At 39.9% G+C, this 17,446-nt stretch overlaps 1 protein-coding gene across 1 annotated transcript in view; it reads left to right on the top strand.

Annotated features, from left to right (window-relative positions):
• Positions 1-3,172: 3,172 nt before the first annotated feature.
• The window catches only part of LOC138056461 (uncharacterized), a 31,975-nt gene continuing 17,701 nt past the window's right edge, over positions 3,173-17,446 (top strand). The window contains exons 1-9 of the mRNA XM_068902264.1: positions 3,173-3,358; positions 3,654-3,716; positions 5,651-5,684; positions 6,484-9,865; positions 12,132-12,230; positions 12,755-12,888; positions 12,994-13,048; positions 14,381-14,482; positions 15,667-15,754. Coding sequence (XP_068758365.1) covers positions 3,325-3,358; positions 3,654-3,716; positions 5,651-5,684; positions 6,484-9,865; positions 12,132-12,230; positions 12,755-12,888; positions 12,994-13,048; positions 14,381-14,482; positions 15,667-15,754 — 3,991 coding nt within the window. The 5' untranslated portion in view covers positions 3,173-3,324. The remainder of the gene's footprint in view (positions 3,359-3,653; positions 3,717-5,650; positions 5,685-6,483; positions 9,866-12,131; positions 12,231-12,754; positions 12,889-12,993; positions 13,049-14,380; positions 14,483-15,666; positions 15,755-17,446) is intronic.

The raw sequence follows: 17,446 nt of genomic DNA, 5'->3' as shown, positions 1-17,446 counted from the left end.
CCCGGGTGGTAGGGTAACCCTACCTGTGAAATTTTGCTTGTAAACCCGGTGGGCTATCTTTGACCCTCCTGCTAGAGTAACCCTAGTAGTAGGGTTACCTTACCTGCTTGTAAACAGGGCCTTAGTATTTGAATTCAAATTTTTTGTAACTCCCATATTTTATCACATTTTTCCAGTATTACGTGAACATCTATTTACAGTACTATATATATGTATATATATGTACGTAGAAGCAATCTAATGTAAATTCTCATTGTACCTGAAGAAAGCTGGTCTGGCCAGCCGAAATACAGTACACCAATAAATAATTAAATCTACGTTGTATCGGCTCTTGCTCAAAATAAGTATTTATTTTCACAGCAATGATAAATGATCAAAACATGTAACAAAATTTATTCCCATGCAGTTTTCGTGATTTTAGGACATTCTTATTTCCCGTCTTCTTAAGCACCTTATACGGCGATTAAATATTTAAAAAGCTAAAAAGAGCAAGGCTGATAAACGTTGAAGGAATTATATATTTCTTCACCGTTAGCCTTGCTCTGTGCATTTACGTCACTTTACTGTCTTCCGTCCGATAGCAACGCGCCATTATCAGCCGATGTTTCTGGAAATTACCCTCTCAAGAATGTCGCAACGCGCTTGTTGTGTTTTGTCACGCAATGGACATCAGAAACGGTCGACCTCCTCAAGACTCTCCTTGTTCTGTCTTGGCGATTTCTACGATTGCCGCGGCAAAGCGCGCGGCTCAACTGCCATAAAAGTACAAACGGTCTATTCAATCTGTGGAGCCTGGAAGTACATTCTTTTGACGAAAATAACTTTATTGTTATTTCAGGAGAAATTCGTAAGGAGCTGTTAAACACGTTTAAAGAGATTTATCTCAACAATGGACTATTTTCACGAATACAACAATCGAACTAGCAAAATAAGGAGTGGCGAATGGTACCTCCAAAATCTTGGCACTCCCAAACTTTTCATCCGATCTCGAGATCTTGACAGTCTGCGCGAAGAGTCTCGAAGTCTCGTTTATATTGCATTGTCTTTCATATTTTGGTCTCGGTCTCGGATCTCGGCGTTTCGGCGAGTGTCGGAGTTTAATTAATTACCATTCGTCACCTCCTATAAGGGGGAGATATCTCTTCAGTCACAAAGGTTTGTTGTTATCTAATCACTCTGCAGTGAAACGAAAACAAAATAATTTATAACTTAGTATAAGGAAGAAAACACCAGTCATAGGAGGGGGCATCTCGTTTATTGATCAGACATAAATTGCCCTAGGATAGTAATAAACACTGAAAATAACTAAAAACAAAATTTCCGAAATGAACTGATCAAAAGCGGAGATGCCGTCGAAGTGACAACTCCTAACGGACAAACTCCTTAAATATTAACTACTTAGCATAAATATGTAACCTGCATGCCAACGAAATCTACATACCAGCACAAAACTATCTTACAATAACAACGTGAAAAATTATATTTATTTTAATATCCGAACAAGGGACTCAAAAAACGCTTTGTGTGTTTCTTGTGTGGGAGGACTGGGGAATTTTGGTATTGCTTCTAAAAAAGAATTGGCCCTCCCATGCGTTTTAATAAAAATACCCCTGACCCCCACCTTTAGGTAAATGATTAAAGTGCGACCCTCCCCTCACTTCTACATGCTCTGTGCCATGCCGTAGGAACCTCAGAGCATTTCGCTTCTGAAAATCAGACACAATGGGAAGGTTGACAGAAATACGGCTGAAGAAACGATACCTGAGTCTATTACGATACGCTTACGGACGGAAATGGACACGAGTCCTCCGAGAAAACTATGTGCCATGGCATAGGCATAATTAGCTTACGAACGCAGGCGTATTTTTCGGGGGAGAGAAACGACCGCCGGGAATAGGTCACCCAACTTGTGCATAAGCATTGTTTCCAGTTTCCCTTGGGACTTACAATGGTCCCAAGAGAAAATGAAAACCATGCTTATGCAAAATTGGGGGGGAACAAACAAAGAGTATTATGGTATTTTCCAAAGTGGCCTATATAGAAATGGGACCTGGTACCTACAATCCTGGTCAAAACTCTTGGGACAATTCCCGCTTTCCCCCCTCCCCCCCATTACAACGTTGAGTTTTCACGGTGTCCGAAGTCAAGAGTAGTTCATCGATCGCAGGAATGTTTCCACATTGTCTGGGGGGAAGGGGGGATTCGAAAACGGCAGAAAAAGAAAAGAAGAGCACGCGTTGCTCATGTAACGATGGAACCATGTGCATTAAATTCTCTACTTTACGGCCAAATTGGAAAAGTGTCCCAAAGTCTTTTTACCAGCATTGTATAATAAAACACCAAATTAAATCAAAGTAGGTTAAAAGAAAAATCAATATGTAAGAAAAATGGAAAACAACATCACAAAAATTCTCATTAAAAAATTCTGGAAAAGATGTGTGACCTCCCTTGAAAAGCTTACACAAAGAGGTATGGCCCTTCCACTTTGGTGCTCACTTCCCCTCTGAGGCCCCAGCCCTCCCCACCTCCTCCGCCCCAAGAAAAAAACGTACCTTCCCCGACAGCCAATAAAGCTATGGTAGATGCACAGTGTTAGAAAATCGTCGCTAAATTTCTGCGTAAAATTTTCATAATTGAGACCTGCTCTTCGTTCAAATGTTCTTACCTTGATTGACGAGCCACAACTAATTTTTTTGCAGGCATGTTTTCGTAAAATTTTGGATATTTCATGAATTTTAATATCGCCAGAACATTTTTACGTTGCCAACTCCCGGCTCTCTTTTGTTTCACCAAAACCGCAGCGACCATTGGGAATTTTTTGATAACCCTTATAGACCTTATTCATAAATGGCGGTCAATTTATAATTCTTTTGTCGAAGTGCAAATTAGCCTACCAAGCCTCGATACCCTACAGTGAATTGAAAAGAATTCTTACTCTAAAATGAGGCTTGGTAGGCTAATTTGCAAGCTTAAGTGGACAAACGAATTATAAGTGTGACCGCCATTTATGAACAAGGTCTATGTTTCCTTATCTCTTAGCTTCAGTTGTTCCTTCCGGTAAAAAAACACTTCCTGTAAATGTACTTTGGCGACGAGCCGGCATTTGCATATAATGAAATTTCGACCCTTTGTTCGGGAAAGGAAAAGGACAGCGGTTTGTCGTATGTAAATCATGTGATTGAACCATCGATCCCAGAGGAAGTGACATTTTCTCGCAAAATAATGTGGATTGTACACAATGTGGGCAGTAATAGCATTTGAAATCAGACATATAATCCTTGCAGATGCTAAGTAGGAAGTTCTTCATCGCCTGCTTGAAAGAGCATGAGTGTAAAAGAGAAGGCCAAAGCATTTGAAGGTAAAATTATCCCACAAGCTAGATTTCTGAAATATTTAAGGGGTGTCTCGTAGGAAAGTCAAAATGCTGAAAACCCACATCTATTTATTTCAACAACCATCACGTTATTTAATGAACAAATAGAATCACCTAAAATTAGAGTAGACTGTGGTTAGATGTTCTGTAGTTTTGACCTATTTCAGATCGCGTCAAAGAGATATTCGGCTCTCTGTTATTTCCGCCTGAAATTCAACTTGTTTTATGGCCATACGAGATCGCCTTTCTTCTAATTCTTTTATTTCCTTGGATTTTACAGGCAGACAATCAAGTTTTTGTGAAAGTCCTCCGTTGAGGAAAAAAAGCCGCGAAGAATTTATCGGTATGTGAGTCAAAATTATTATAATAAACTTCGATCGGGAAATCACAATCTTGATTAATTTGTTCTTCACGCTACTTTATGCTTTTGCGCAAACTTAAACCTAAATTTCATTATTGTTGATTCCTCTTTAGTCCCCTTGTGTTTAAGTGCTTAATTTTTTCACCAGTCCATTTGCCGATCATTGTATCTTTTCCGGTCTTTTTTTACCTTTAAGCAAAAGCTAAGAGATCATGCATATTGTTGTCACGTTCGAGTGAAGACAGAGCTATACATAGCATATTGTCAAAGCTCCTATCCATCCGCTCCCAATAAGTTGATCGTGTTGAAGGCAACTTAAATTGTCAAGGTCTTGTAATGTTGATATAAACAAGGATTAACCTAAGACAACGTTTATTTTTTAAGTTGACAAATTGAACTTTGGTTTGTTTACACCGTGATAAGTGAAAAACCTCTCTCAGACAGTTAAACACATAACTTTATTGTCTACTGCATATTGTTTTCACGAAATGCGCTCAGCATAATTTTATGATTACGTATCATGGAACTTGTCTTTAAATTTCATGAAACATAAAAAGTGAATAAATAATTATTTAGAGTTCTGAGGAGTTTATGTTCATGTATTGTCCGTAGATTTCATATGGATTTCATATGGCAATTTGTGCAACCATTTGTCATGCAATTTTATTCAGTCGCACATTGCACACAAAAAAATGCCTTCTGTAATGTAACACGCTCTGACATGTACATTTCTTGCAATTTTACTGCTGTGGTGATTGTTGTCAGAAGCAGAAGTCCATTCCACTTTTGTGAAGACTTTTAGCAACTTGCAACACATTTTTTTGCAGGAGTCAGAGTGGTTTAGTGGTTATCAACTGCACCTCCCACCTCTGTGACCCGGGTTCAACCCTGGCTTTGGGTCGTATGTGGGTTGAGTTTCAGTCGATCTTAATCTGACTCTGAGGGTTTTTCTCTAGGCACTCCGGTTTTCCTCCCTCATCAAAATCGACTCTCAGTCAATCACGTTTGGCTGCGGTCGGATATGCTCGATGAAACCTCTGGTATCCTTCCCTTTCATTTAATTAACTGTTGAAGAATTATTGTGAAGTCATATTTTCTGCAACTTGTGGGGCCTTTTATTTGTGATTGTTGAGGGTGAGCTTAGGTAACTTGCAAGAAATGCAACATAGTATGAAACCTGTCCAGAAGATTGACTGGCAAGTTTGGCACTTTTGTCACAATAAATTGCAATCGTTGACAGTTTGCAAGAGAATAGCTAGGCCTCATTTACATGGCAAAAGGTTGTTGTGGTTAAGGGCGTGACCCACCCAGTCAAGTCAACCTTAGCAAGTATTGACACAAGACAAAAATGATGCCCCATTTAACCGAGTCCACACGTGCTGGCCATGTGAAATGGGAAGAACTCCTTAACATTATTTTATAAATACCCCAAGTGTAACAGCTGTAAATCTTTGGTTGGTTGGTTTAGATCAACGCGGGAAATGCTCGGCACTGTCCTCTTTACAATACGAAAATTCGTGTTTACCGTAACCTTGATTCACGAGTGTTCGTAATGTTCAATCCCTTAGATTTTCCGTAAATTCCTTGACTTGTAATGACAGTCCGATTAGTGTTCCTTTAACCATAAACGGGGCAAACAACAACTTAGTCAACAAAAATGTGTAGCGCCGAGGTTTGACCTAAACTGGAATGAATCTTGATCAAATCACGTGACCTAAAGGCTCGGACGGACTGGTCCAATTGCACAGAATAATCAACAAATAAAACTAGCATTTACACCAAGACTGAGATATATTTTAGGGTGTTTCTCTTGACAAATTATTTAGAGTATTCAGCTGTGCTTTCTTCTAATGTCCTTGTGGTGAATATTTTCTTATTTTATGATCCATTGAGCTGAAAACTCCTTTTTTCCACAGGAAATATTAGTGATGATAGTGACCCACAATCAAAGTAAGTCTAGATGAATGAAATTCATGTCTTAAATACCAAAACTGTAGTTTTTGAGTGGATGTTGTTCACCCCTGAACTAGCACCCATTGATGAGTAAAATCATCTGGCGTTAGACCAAGTAAAATCTATAAGTGTTTGATTGTCCCATTCTTAGGGAATGAATTAACCCCATCCCTCTCATGAGTGTTAAGGAGGCTCCTAATAGTTTCTGGGCTGCACAAAAGCTGGGCACTAGTATGGTGGGTAAAACTTGATTGAACAATTCAGACTTTTACACTCTAGGCACCATTTTAACAGGGTTGATGCTGGATTTTGCTTACAAAATTCAGGAATATTCATGGAGTTTTCAGGAAAAAGAAATTGTGTTTTCATGCGATGTTTGTAAGAAGATTTCTATGCTGTACATTATGTCTCAGTGTTTTCTTTGCTGAAAAAGCCTACATGTACCTTAATTGATATTCTTATCCATGTCCTGTGAGTTAACTGCCGACACAGGCATTTTAATAATTTTTGCATTTAATCTTGCCCCAGTACAATGTAGTTAAACTTGGGCTCAATTTTTGGAATGTCTCTTTAACTTAGCATGATAAAATCTCAAGAATTCTCAACAATTTCCACCCAAGCAAAACTTCAAGCAGTTTTCAAGCAGTTTCCCATCAAATCCTTTTTTTCAAGGGCTTTTCAAGCATCCTCGAAGTCCAAACTTAAATTCTAGGGCTTTTCAAGGACTTCAAGGAGTAGCAAGAACCCTGTTTTAATATGGCAGTAAATTTGTTCTCTCACATTGTGGCCTTTACAGGTCATCATCAACGCCTATTCCCCCACCAAGGAGGTACAAAAAGAATGGAACACTCAGTAACAGTCAATCCAATGACTCAAGTCCTCCAATTGGAAAAAAGGAGAAGAGTCAAGTTATCGCTCCTTCAAAGCCTGTAAACAGCAACAGCTTGCCAACAAAACAGAACAAGGTTACAGACCAAAAGAAAAAGAAGCCAAGACCACCCCCTCCCCCTCGGGGAAGCTCGCTTGGGCGCAAAACATCTGTGCCAGATAACTTAAAGGCAACCACTGTCGGGAAAAAACCAAAACCGCCAGTGCCTCCAAAACCAAAGAATTATGTCCCAAAAAGAAAATCTTTGCAACGGGATGTTAGTATTGTAGATAGTGAAATTCAACCAGCTGTTCAGAAAGAAGTCAAGAAAGTATCTTGTTCTGATCAAACCAATGATCTAGCTTTGCAGTTTGATTTGAATGCAGAGGAAGGAAATTGTACAGAAAAAGTATCTGAAATTAGTGTTCCTACGAATGGACATTATCCAAGCAATAAGCCATTGACATTTCCTGGAGATAGTTCACCAGAGGAGCAAATCCCCAGCAGGCTTGTTCCAACAAACACAAATGGTGGAACAGTGAATGGCCTTGAAAAAGACCTGGATCTCGAATTGCATGAAAACGATTTATCTTCATCAGAATCAAAGACAATCTCTAGTGATAACAAAATTCTGCCCTGTGATATTATTTCTGGAAAAGAGTCCCCTGATCCACTGGAGAATTTAGAATTTGAAGCCAGGGCTGTGAGTGAAGAAGAAGAAGAAGAAGAAGAAGAAGAAGAAGAAGATAGCTTTGTTGAAAGAGCCATTGTATTGAACAAAGCAAATACTCCTTTGTTGGACTCAAAAGGCAATGAGGAAGGTTTTGCTAGTGATGGTGCTGATGATGTTTTGAAGAGACAGTTTTCTGGTGAGGAAAGCTTGAGTGAAAGTGATTCTAACGAAAATGTTAAAGTTGTGTACAGCGTTGTTCTTGAGGAAGTATGTTCAGTGACTATGATCAAGGACCAGGAAGAGAAGAAACTTGATGATGTAGCAGGGACAGTCAAAGATGATTTTGTTGAAACTGTGGATGGGAAGAAATCAGAGGATTTTAGTGAGTTATGTGGTGCAGGAGACAGTAATGTTGATAGTGGAGCATGTGAAGATAGAGTTGAAATGACTGAAAACATCAAAAGCGAAGATGATTATGAAAATGTTGTTGCTGAAACGATTGAACCAGACATGGAAAATCGTGGTAAAAATAGTGATAGAACAGGAGAAAGTGTTTTAGCTTTTTCGCATGAATATGGCGAAGATGTAAATCAAAAGACTGTTGGAAGCGTGGTGGTTGAGGAGTCAACCGAGGAGAATTTTAAGCATGAAGTGTCAGTAGAAGTTGATGTCCAGTTGTTCACGCAAGTCAGTGGACCCAAATATGATGAGTTTGAAAGTGATGAGATCTTAGTTAATACGTCTACAGACTTGGTACAGAATGAGGTACGAGACAATGGAGAAGTTATCATCGCTGAACCCATCAGAGAAGGGACTTTTGTTTCAGTGAGTGATCATGCAGTGACAGAAGGCAAGGCTGAGGTTGATGCTGAGGCTGTGGAGGAAATTGCATTGGAGTTAAAGACCGATGACAAAAGTGAAACAAAAGAAAAGGAAGAATTGGAAGACAATTCTTCTTTGTTGGAGAGTGAAGTTGTAAGCAAACAGGATGTTGAAGTTCTGATAGAACAAGGAGGGGACAAACATGAAGATAATATTTTGGTGAATGCAGCTGAGGTGCATTCTAATTTAGATGACCTCTTGCCAGAAGAGAAATATGAGACTGCTGATGAAGAAATAAATCAAGAAGAAAAGTCGGGGGAATATGTTCTGGATTCAGAAGTGGATGAAGATGTTACTGAAAGGGAACTAGTTGAAGAATCAACAAACAATATAGATTCTGTATCAGGTTCTGCAGTGCTTGAAGAAATAACAATAGAAGAAAACCCATCAGAATCTTTAATGGAAGGCAGTTTGTTGCAAACAGCAGAGGATGCTTTGGCTACTCCTTTAAGTGATGTTGGCGATTGTTCCGGAGGATTTGAAGATGTTGAGGTCACTGCTACACATGTTGAAGTACTTGATAGCAATTGCAAACCAGATTCAAAAGACAATGAAACTGAAAATGAAATGGAACCACCTTCTTCTGAGGTTGTGCCACTGAATGGGGTGAATCTTAAAAGCAAGCAAAGAAAGCATACTTATGAGAATGTTGACTTTGATTTAATGGTGAAAAAACGACAAATTGAGGAGAAGAGGAAAAGTATGGACAGTCATGCTCGAAGGTCCCATTCTTTTAGTAAGTATGAAGCTGCGGTTTATTCAACACCACATCCGGTGCAGCGTGTATCAGATGATGAAGCCATATATAGGGTGCCGCGTCAAGTAATTTCAGTTCATCACTATCATGATGACAACGAAAATATATATAGTACTCCATGTGTGGTTGCAGCACGCTGTGTTGTTCAAGAAAATCAATATTCTGTTCCAAAACCAATTTTGGTGCAAGATGTTGGGCTGTATGCTGTCCCCAGTGTTCCCAAAGCACTTCCTGTTGCTGACTGCACGACAGAAGGGGCTAGCTCATTTGCTCAGGGGAGTGATGGCATCTATGCTGTTCCTCGGCAAGAGAATGAGACCATTATGGCTACAACACTAGGCCCTCCACCTAAACCACCAAGGACGAGCCTTGATTCTGATAAAAAGGATAAGTCTAATTCTTCTTTAACTGAGTCTCCAAAACCTGTCCCAAGGATGCGAGTTGCTGTTGGTGATGTCTCACCTATCATTCATGAATCACGAAGTTCACCAACACCGGTTCCTAGAAAAGGGAGCAAAAATGAAGTTCCAGAATGGCCTTCACCAAAAATTGAGGTACATGAAGCCTCACCAAGTGCTGTTCCATGGAAGAGTAGTAAGACAGCAACATCTGTGTTTGAAAGCAAAGAGCCAGGAACACCACCAAGCCCTGTCCCAAGAAAAACATCAAAATTGGCTCAAGCCACAGAGACGTCTGATTCTCCTTTAGCAAATGATGGGTCACCTTCTCCAATTCCTCGGAGAAGGGTAAATGCTCTAGTACCTCAGGTAGCTATTTCTGCACCACCAGGTGTTACTCCACACAACCTGGAGATATTTGTAGAGGGCGACAAGGAAAATGAATCTGGCTCTAAACGTAAGATAGCCCCTCCTCGACCCCCGCCTCCTGTTAATAGGATCAGTATTGTCAGCAGTGACAGCGCTGTGCCTGCCCTGATGTCACCTGGAAATGATTTGGAGTCTGACTCAGATTCTGATGTCGAACAACATGCACCAAAGGTGAGGTTCCTGTTATTTTTTTAAGAAATTGAGTAAATTTCAAATAGAAGTCTCTAAAGCTTAGGTTTCACTATAGTTATGCAAACATAAGCTCAAGCAACATGCACGGGTTTACACATTCATGTGTTGGAAACCGGCACTTCCTTGCAGTCAATAATATTCTCCTTCGCAGGTGTCTTTTAGGATGTCACGCAACACTTCCCCGAAAGGAATGGCTGCTCACATTGGAACCAAATTCCTTTCTCGGGTTGAGCCAATCACAGCTACAGTTCCATTTTCTGGAACTGTATTGAGCAACTCGACCAATAATACGTCTCATTTCATTAATGCTCTTGATGACCACATATGTGCAGGTCTGTCTTGTGTATTTTTCACAGCCACCACATTCACCATGAGTTCAAGAATAAGTAGAGAACTGAAAGAATGAAAGGATGTTAATATAATCACATTATTCGATATTTTTACTGACTTCAAAATCAAGTCTTCCTGTACATGCAATTTTATTAATTTCATGTATTCTCAACTGCCATTATGCATGAAAACAGAGCTTAAACCAAAGCAAATTAACGTCTAGTCAAAATCTGACTGCGTCTGTAAAAGACCTAGGTAAAAGCAAGGCTTTCTGTTATGGTAGAGGGACACTGAAAAACGCAGACTGCAGACTGTGCAGACCGTCTGTACAATGAAAATTCAATTAGCCTGAATTAGGCCTAAATAACATTCTGTTAAAGGGGCTAGGTCACGCTATTTTAGGTAATTTTGTTTAATTTTGTTAATTATGAGCTCTAAACATCAAATTGGCAGAGCAAGAGTCTTTCATTTTCAAAATCATGGCCACATAACAACTGAGAATGATTTTCCAGCTTTGTAAATGGTATTTTAATATAGACTGATGTAATTTTGAAAAACGGTGGGCCGACGTTTTTCAAATTTACCCAAATTCAATCCATTTCAATCCTCTCCAGTTTTGTCCATCCGTGTCCCTTATTGGCTTCCCTGCCTTCTTCTATAGTTTTGAACAGTTATTTTGATATTTTAGTTAATTCTATGACCATTCGATCAGTGCTGAAATTGCCTAAAATTGCGTGACCTAGCCCCTTTAACCTAATTAGGCCTAAATAATATTCAGCTTAGCCTGTTTACGGTTAGCTCTCAATAATATTGAGGGTAACACCATATTTTACCCCTGGTCTGCGTGGTCTGCAAAGTCTGCAGTCTGCGTTTTGGCGTGATCGTATGGTAGATGAAGTTTTGCCTAGGTCAAAACACAGATTCGATCTGCGGCCAGAAACCAGGCAAATACACAAATAGTTTCCAGTACTGTATACTGTTGCAAAATTATGGGTACTATTGCCGCCGAAAATAAATACTCTTTCAAGATTTTTTTGGTGTTTCAACCTAAATACCTACATGGGGCTGCCAGAAAATTGCAATGAATGATTTTCCTCACACTCAATTGGCTTACCTTTTTGGTTGTTTTAATAGACTTTCAAAACAATGGGAAAGGAATGTGTTTCCAATGTGAGCAGCTGTTTCTTTCGGGGAGCGCTGTGTGACATCCCGAAAGATGGCTGCAAAGGAGGGATATTAGGAGGGATTATGTTTTGCAAATGTTCATTTCCCACCCTGGTCAAAGTTTTTCTCTGTCCTTGTGTGGGCCCATTTCCATCAGTAGGGCTAACGCTCACATGGTTCATATGGGGTAGATACTTAGCGCTTCACATTGCACTCTAATAAGTTAAGTCTTTTCAAATATAAGTGCTACATGGCCAACGTTTGCAAAAACGCAACTCCTCCTTGTACTGGTACAAGTCATGTTCATTGCCGTGACTTTAACGTCGTCAGTTCCCATGGCCTGCTCCTGTCTGACCTGGTACACATGGGCCAAGAGCATAAAGAAGGTGCCTCTGATAGCTGCTTACTGTCCATGGTATACTGTGAAGTTTGCATTTTCTGATGATTCCCCTCCTACCCTTCCCCCCTTTAACTTACTTATTTATTTTCCTTTCTTTTTCTTTTGTTAATTCCACTGTGCGATTATGTTTTTTGTTTGGCTGTTCAGTTTGTGGCTGGGTTCGGTGGGTGGGTACCCTGGGTGGGTACCCTGGCCAGGTTGTCAGTAAGGCAGGCTTGTGTGGTGTAATACCTTGAGTTCCCAGCTTGGGGATTGGTGGCATCAGCCCTTAGTTATGCAAGCACCCAGCCTCTATTAATAACATTTAATTATTTTGTAAAATTACCCAGTATTTCATTTTTCTGTCAATAGGGCCAACAGGGTCCACCAAAGCCAAAAACTTACTACATTGCCCATGAAATTCTTTCTACTGAACGTTCATTTGTGGATGCCTTAAAACTTGTTTTTGAGGTAAGTTTATACATTTTTGCTGTTATGCAACTAACACTCGTGGTCTTTACACAACTCAAAGAAAGTGCGTTCTTTGTATCGGCAATGAATCTGCAATTCATTGTACTTCATTTTAGGACAAAGGATTATCCGGGTGATAAAACTGTAAGGCCAATTTCTTGTCACTTCAGTGATAAAAAACTCAGTGGGATGTACAATGTAAAAGAACCCACACTCCGATTACAAAGGATCAGTCTTGTCAGGCATGAAAATGATAAAAAGGGGGTTTATAGTAAGGTGTTTTATACAACGTTATTCGATTAACTTATTTAAACTTGAATTTAAAATTGTAATGATCAAACATGCTAATATCTCTGAGGATAAAATAAGAACTAATGACTAACACTTACTATTGATTCCACTCTTTATGATGAGTAGCTTCCTTCCTTCCTTTTGCCGTATGATGTTGACAGCAAATGCTGACCACATGCATCAGTGAAAACCAAGATTACATTTTACTTTTATATTGTTCTTTTCCTCTTTAGGAGTGCTATGGCACTATCAAGGCAGCTAATGTTGTGGCCGACTCTGTTTTGTCTGACATATTCCGGGATTTAGAGAATATCTATTTGCTTGATTCAAGATTTCTGCAGGAACTGGAAGAAAGGATGGTCACTTGGTACAAAATAATTTTTATTAGAAAATGTTATTACTATCGTTTTTAATAGCAATGCTGATAAGAATAGCATTTTTGAAAGTTTCATTGTGTTAAAATTTCTTTCAGGGAAGAGCATGAGAGAATTGGTGACATAATCAAGAAATACGGACATTTTTTAAAGGTATATTGTTTGCAAAGACCATAAAATTACATGTATTACAGACTCTTTTTGAAGGTAAAAAAATGCAAGAGTCTCATTACATGGAAGGACCTGTTGAGGGGACTTTTCCAAGTAGTTCTCATTTTTTCAGCCACGGTGTAGTTCCTTTCTTGGAACATTTGAGATATTTATGAACTTCATTGTCATTTTCATCATCATCAACATCATTGTTGCATTGTCATTTAAATGGCATTCTCTTTCCAATAATGTTTTTGTATTGTCATCTGAACCATCGTTTCTCATTGCCAGTTGCAATAATTATTGTCATCACCCCCACCCCCACCAACAATTCATCATTGTCATCATCATCAACAGCAACTTGTCATCCCATAAACATCATTATCCTGCAATGCATTTATTGCATATTTGCATTTTATTTGTAACTGTACAACTGATGATGGATGATTTCTCATCCGAAACACGTATTGTCTTCATCAAAAAATGAACTTCAAAAACATCGTGTGCTTCATCAAAGCATAATCGTTGTCGTCTTCATGGACATTATCATGATCACTGCCATCATTAGAGCAAGTTTCAATCGAGTGTCCTAAAACCAAAACCAAAGTAATTACTTTAGCCAATCAAAAATGAAGGAAACAATCCAGTAAACCAATAAAAACTTGAAGTATTTACACGTAGCCGACACAAAGCGCGGGAAAAGGTGCACGTGCGAGCCACGATTGGTTTCGGTTTCATTTCTGATTGGTTGAAAAAGTGGCCCGAGAACTTTGAACCAATCACTGATTGAAGTAATGCAAAACCAAAGCAATTTGCTAAATGATTTCGACACTCAATTGAAAACCGCTCTGGGCATCACCAACACAATGACTTTGTCACTGGCATCTCCACATTATCTTTCTCACATTCTTGGACTGCTGATCGGTTGGCTCAGTTGGTTGAGCATCGGGCTGCCATGAATGCGGGAGGTCGTGAGTTCAACTCTGACCAGACCAATACTCCTGGTCTTAAAGTAACTGACGAGAAAGTGCTGCCATTGTAATGATATCTGCAAATGCTTAGACTCTCATGTCTTTTCGGATAAGGAATATAAACCGTAGGCCCCGTCTCACAACCTTCTGGTTAGTTCCAGTTAAAGATCCCACACACACTATTCGGAAAGAGGAGAGCGTGGAGTTCCGGGTGTTGTGGTCTGGTATGAATTCTGAGGGAGTGAGGGCCACATGTATGTTTATTATTGTTGCAACGATATGAGCTGCTACCCTCATTAAATCGAGTGTTTACTTACTTACAGTACTTACTATCATATTTTTATTTATTCCTTTCTTGAAACAGATGTATACCCAGTATGTTAATGGCTATGATAAAGCAATGGATGTGTTTCAAGTCACAGTGAAAGAGAATGCTGAGTTTGCCAATTTAGTTACCCAATTCCAGGTGATTTGTGATTATCCGATGTAATGATTGGTTAGATCTATTATATATATTTCTAAGGAAAGGCTAAAAGCGGAGCTCCTCAAATTTATTTACATATGTTTTTTGTTTTCAGATATTTTTATAACTAGTCTACTCACCATTCGACCATTCCGGCCTTCTCATTGCTGTAAATTAGTCCAGTTTCTTGTGCCCTTTCGTGCAGTCTTTTCGCCGTTTTTCGGGACCATTCAGCCGGTTGTCTCCTGCTCGTGCTAGCTCTTTCTTCCGCTGCTTGTCACGATAATCTTGTCTCTTTATTCGGGCTGCTTCTTGCTCTGTCTCTCTCTCTCGTTGTTTGTCACTGATATTTCACCTGTTTTCTCATGGTCACAGTCCCTCTCTTTCACGTTCAGCATCGCTTACTCGTTGCCTGCTTTCTGTTTTTTTCCTCTTTCTGTATGTCTTTCTCTTCTTTCCTCGTTGTACGACGTATTGAAAAAAATAGTTAGATTGGTTTTTGGTTGTCTTCAAAACTTTTGCTTGTTTTACTACTGGCCATGCAACTTCCCACCAAAAAGCGGGGTCCAGCCGTGGTCCAGCAGTGCGACATTTCGCTTATTGGCTCACATGAAAAGTTGAACGTACGGACGGACGGTCGTACCTTACGATTTCGTACGATGACGTCATAACCAAACCGTCGTGTCGTACGTCATTGAAAGCGCTTCAGGATTGGCCAAAAGAACAATAGAATGGACAAAGATAACAATGGATTTTGCACAGAAAACAATAGGAAGTACGACACTATCCGGGTGATCTGGTGACGTAATTCGGAGGACTGGGGAGAAAAATTTTGACGCCGTATCCCACAACTGCGCGCGGCCTTATTTTCGAATTCAACGTGGCAGAGGCGAGGTTAGATCTTGTCGGGTCTACTTGAATGTTCATTCAGTAACAGGAAATGTGGTAGACACGTAATGATCTGTTGAGTTTTGGCGATGGCAATACTGCAGGGAGTTTGGAAACAACAGTTAAGGCCGCGCACGATTGTACGATACGGCGTTAAAATTTTCTTCCCAGTCCTCCAAATTACGTCACCAGATCACCTGGATGCGGCCAAAGGAATATAGTGTTCAACAAGAGGTACGACCCTACACGGGTAAATGTGCACAGGGCATTCTAGATCTGTGATAATAATTTTTTTGTAGGCAAGTAAACGATGCCACGGCCTGGTTCTCTCATCTTATATGCTGAAACCTGTTCAGAGGATACCGAGCTACAGACTGCTTCTTATAGGTTAGTAGCAAAGTGTTTTGAGGTTTCAAGATTTTAATTTAAGATGAGAAAATGATGATAGTGATGATTAAAGGGAGGGTTTCACGTCTTTGCGCATGAGCAAACTATCACGTCAGCCTATTTAATTTCATTGTTATTGAAACAATCAAAAGCACTGATGAAGGAAACGGAAGCTAGCAGACTACTCGCTCGTTGTGACAACTCGTGCATAGAATAAAACGTTAGGCACGTACAACAAATTCGTTGGTCAAAACTGGATTTGATATTTTCTGTATAAACCCACAGAATCTTACACCAAATTTGGTCCTCAGTCATTCTGTGTATTTCCTTTAATGCTCTCTGTAATTAACGAACGTCACCTGGTTCAGGATAACACCGTAAAATTTACTACTGCTACAACAAGTTGCAAAAATAGTGGAGACACTTCACCTTCTTGGGGCGTTATTAATTTCCCTATTATCTCTCACACTGCAGGCCCCCTCCCCCCTTATCAGTGTTGCTAGCGAGACAAAAAAATGTTGGGAACTTAAGCAGTCAACATTGAAAGGGGGAGAGGGGAGAGGAAGTGGGAAAGGTTTAAATTCTAGATACGCCGAGTATTGGAAGTTAGAAAAGGTGTTTTTTTAATGAAAGTGTCTCAACAATTTTGCAACTTGTTGTAGCACCAAAGCTTGGACATGCGCAAAACTGTGGAACTGTTCCTTAAATATTTGGGACAATCTTGACCCCAGAGCTCTTCTCTTGACTGAGGGAGAGAAGAGCTCTGGGAAACCCTGAAACAAAAGTATCTTCTCATTGGTTTTCGTGAAGAACAGTCAAAAGCGTCTCTAATTGGTGCATTCATGTTCGCACGAGGAGTGAGCAGGCGCCGCAAGGTTCAAATAGCCAATTTTTGGCTATAAGAACCCTACAGCGCATGTTCTCCTACACAGAGTTTCCCAGAGCCTTAAGTCGATCCGATGCTCTGGTAACGAGAATGATATTGGGAGGGAAGAGATGTATCTTTCGGAACAATCCAGAAAACAAGTGTGCTTGCAACGGCTGGCATTCTGAGGCCGGGAAGGCCCAATCGTAGAAGGAAATGAAACCATGAGAATGGACCTATTGAGACACTTTTTACAGGTGATGACCGTAGACCCCTGGATGAAGTCCAGTCTTAACTAATTACCTCAATTTAGAAGAGGGTAGAGATGAGATGATGGTGATGATGATGATAACTTTCGCATTATCAGTGACAGTGCAACTGTGTTAGGAAACAATTTTTCTATAATGAGGTCGTTTTCATGTTTGTGGCAAATGCAAGGACATGGATGGTCACAGAGTGGATGATATTAAACACTTAATGACTGGTCCTGAGGGAAACAGTTCATTTTGTTTCCCGAGAATGAGGGAAACATTGAGATTATATAGCACAAAAAGAAAAACGTGCAGCGGCAACAGCAACGGCGGCCGTCGGTTAACATTAGGTAACTTAAGCAACGACAACGGCGACGGCACCGAGAACGTCATCTCAAAATATAAATTCGCGTCATTGTAATCATTTTGTAAACATGTGAACCCTTCTTATATGACAAGGATGTGGTAGTTCCTCAAAAATGACATTGGTCGGAACGGCGCTTAATTTAGGGGAGAAAATGAAACTTTAGCGTCAAGTGCTGACGTTCTCCTTACAACCTGAAATTTGACTATTTC

This window comes from Montipora capricornis, chromosome 7 (genome assembly GCF_036669925.1).
Source record: "Montipora capricornis isolate CH-2021 chromosome 7, ASM3666992v2, whole genome shotgun sequence".
Taxonomy (NCBI): domain Eukaryota; kingdom Metazoa; phylum Cnidaria; class Anthozoa; order Scleractinia; family Acroporidae; genus Montipora; species Montipora capricornis.
This window is presented reverse-complemented; position numbering and strand designations above follow the sequence as displayed.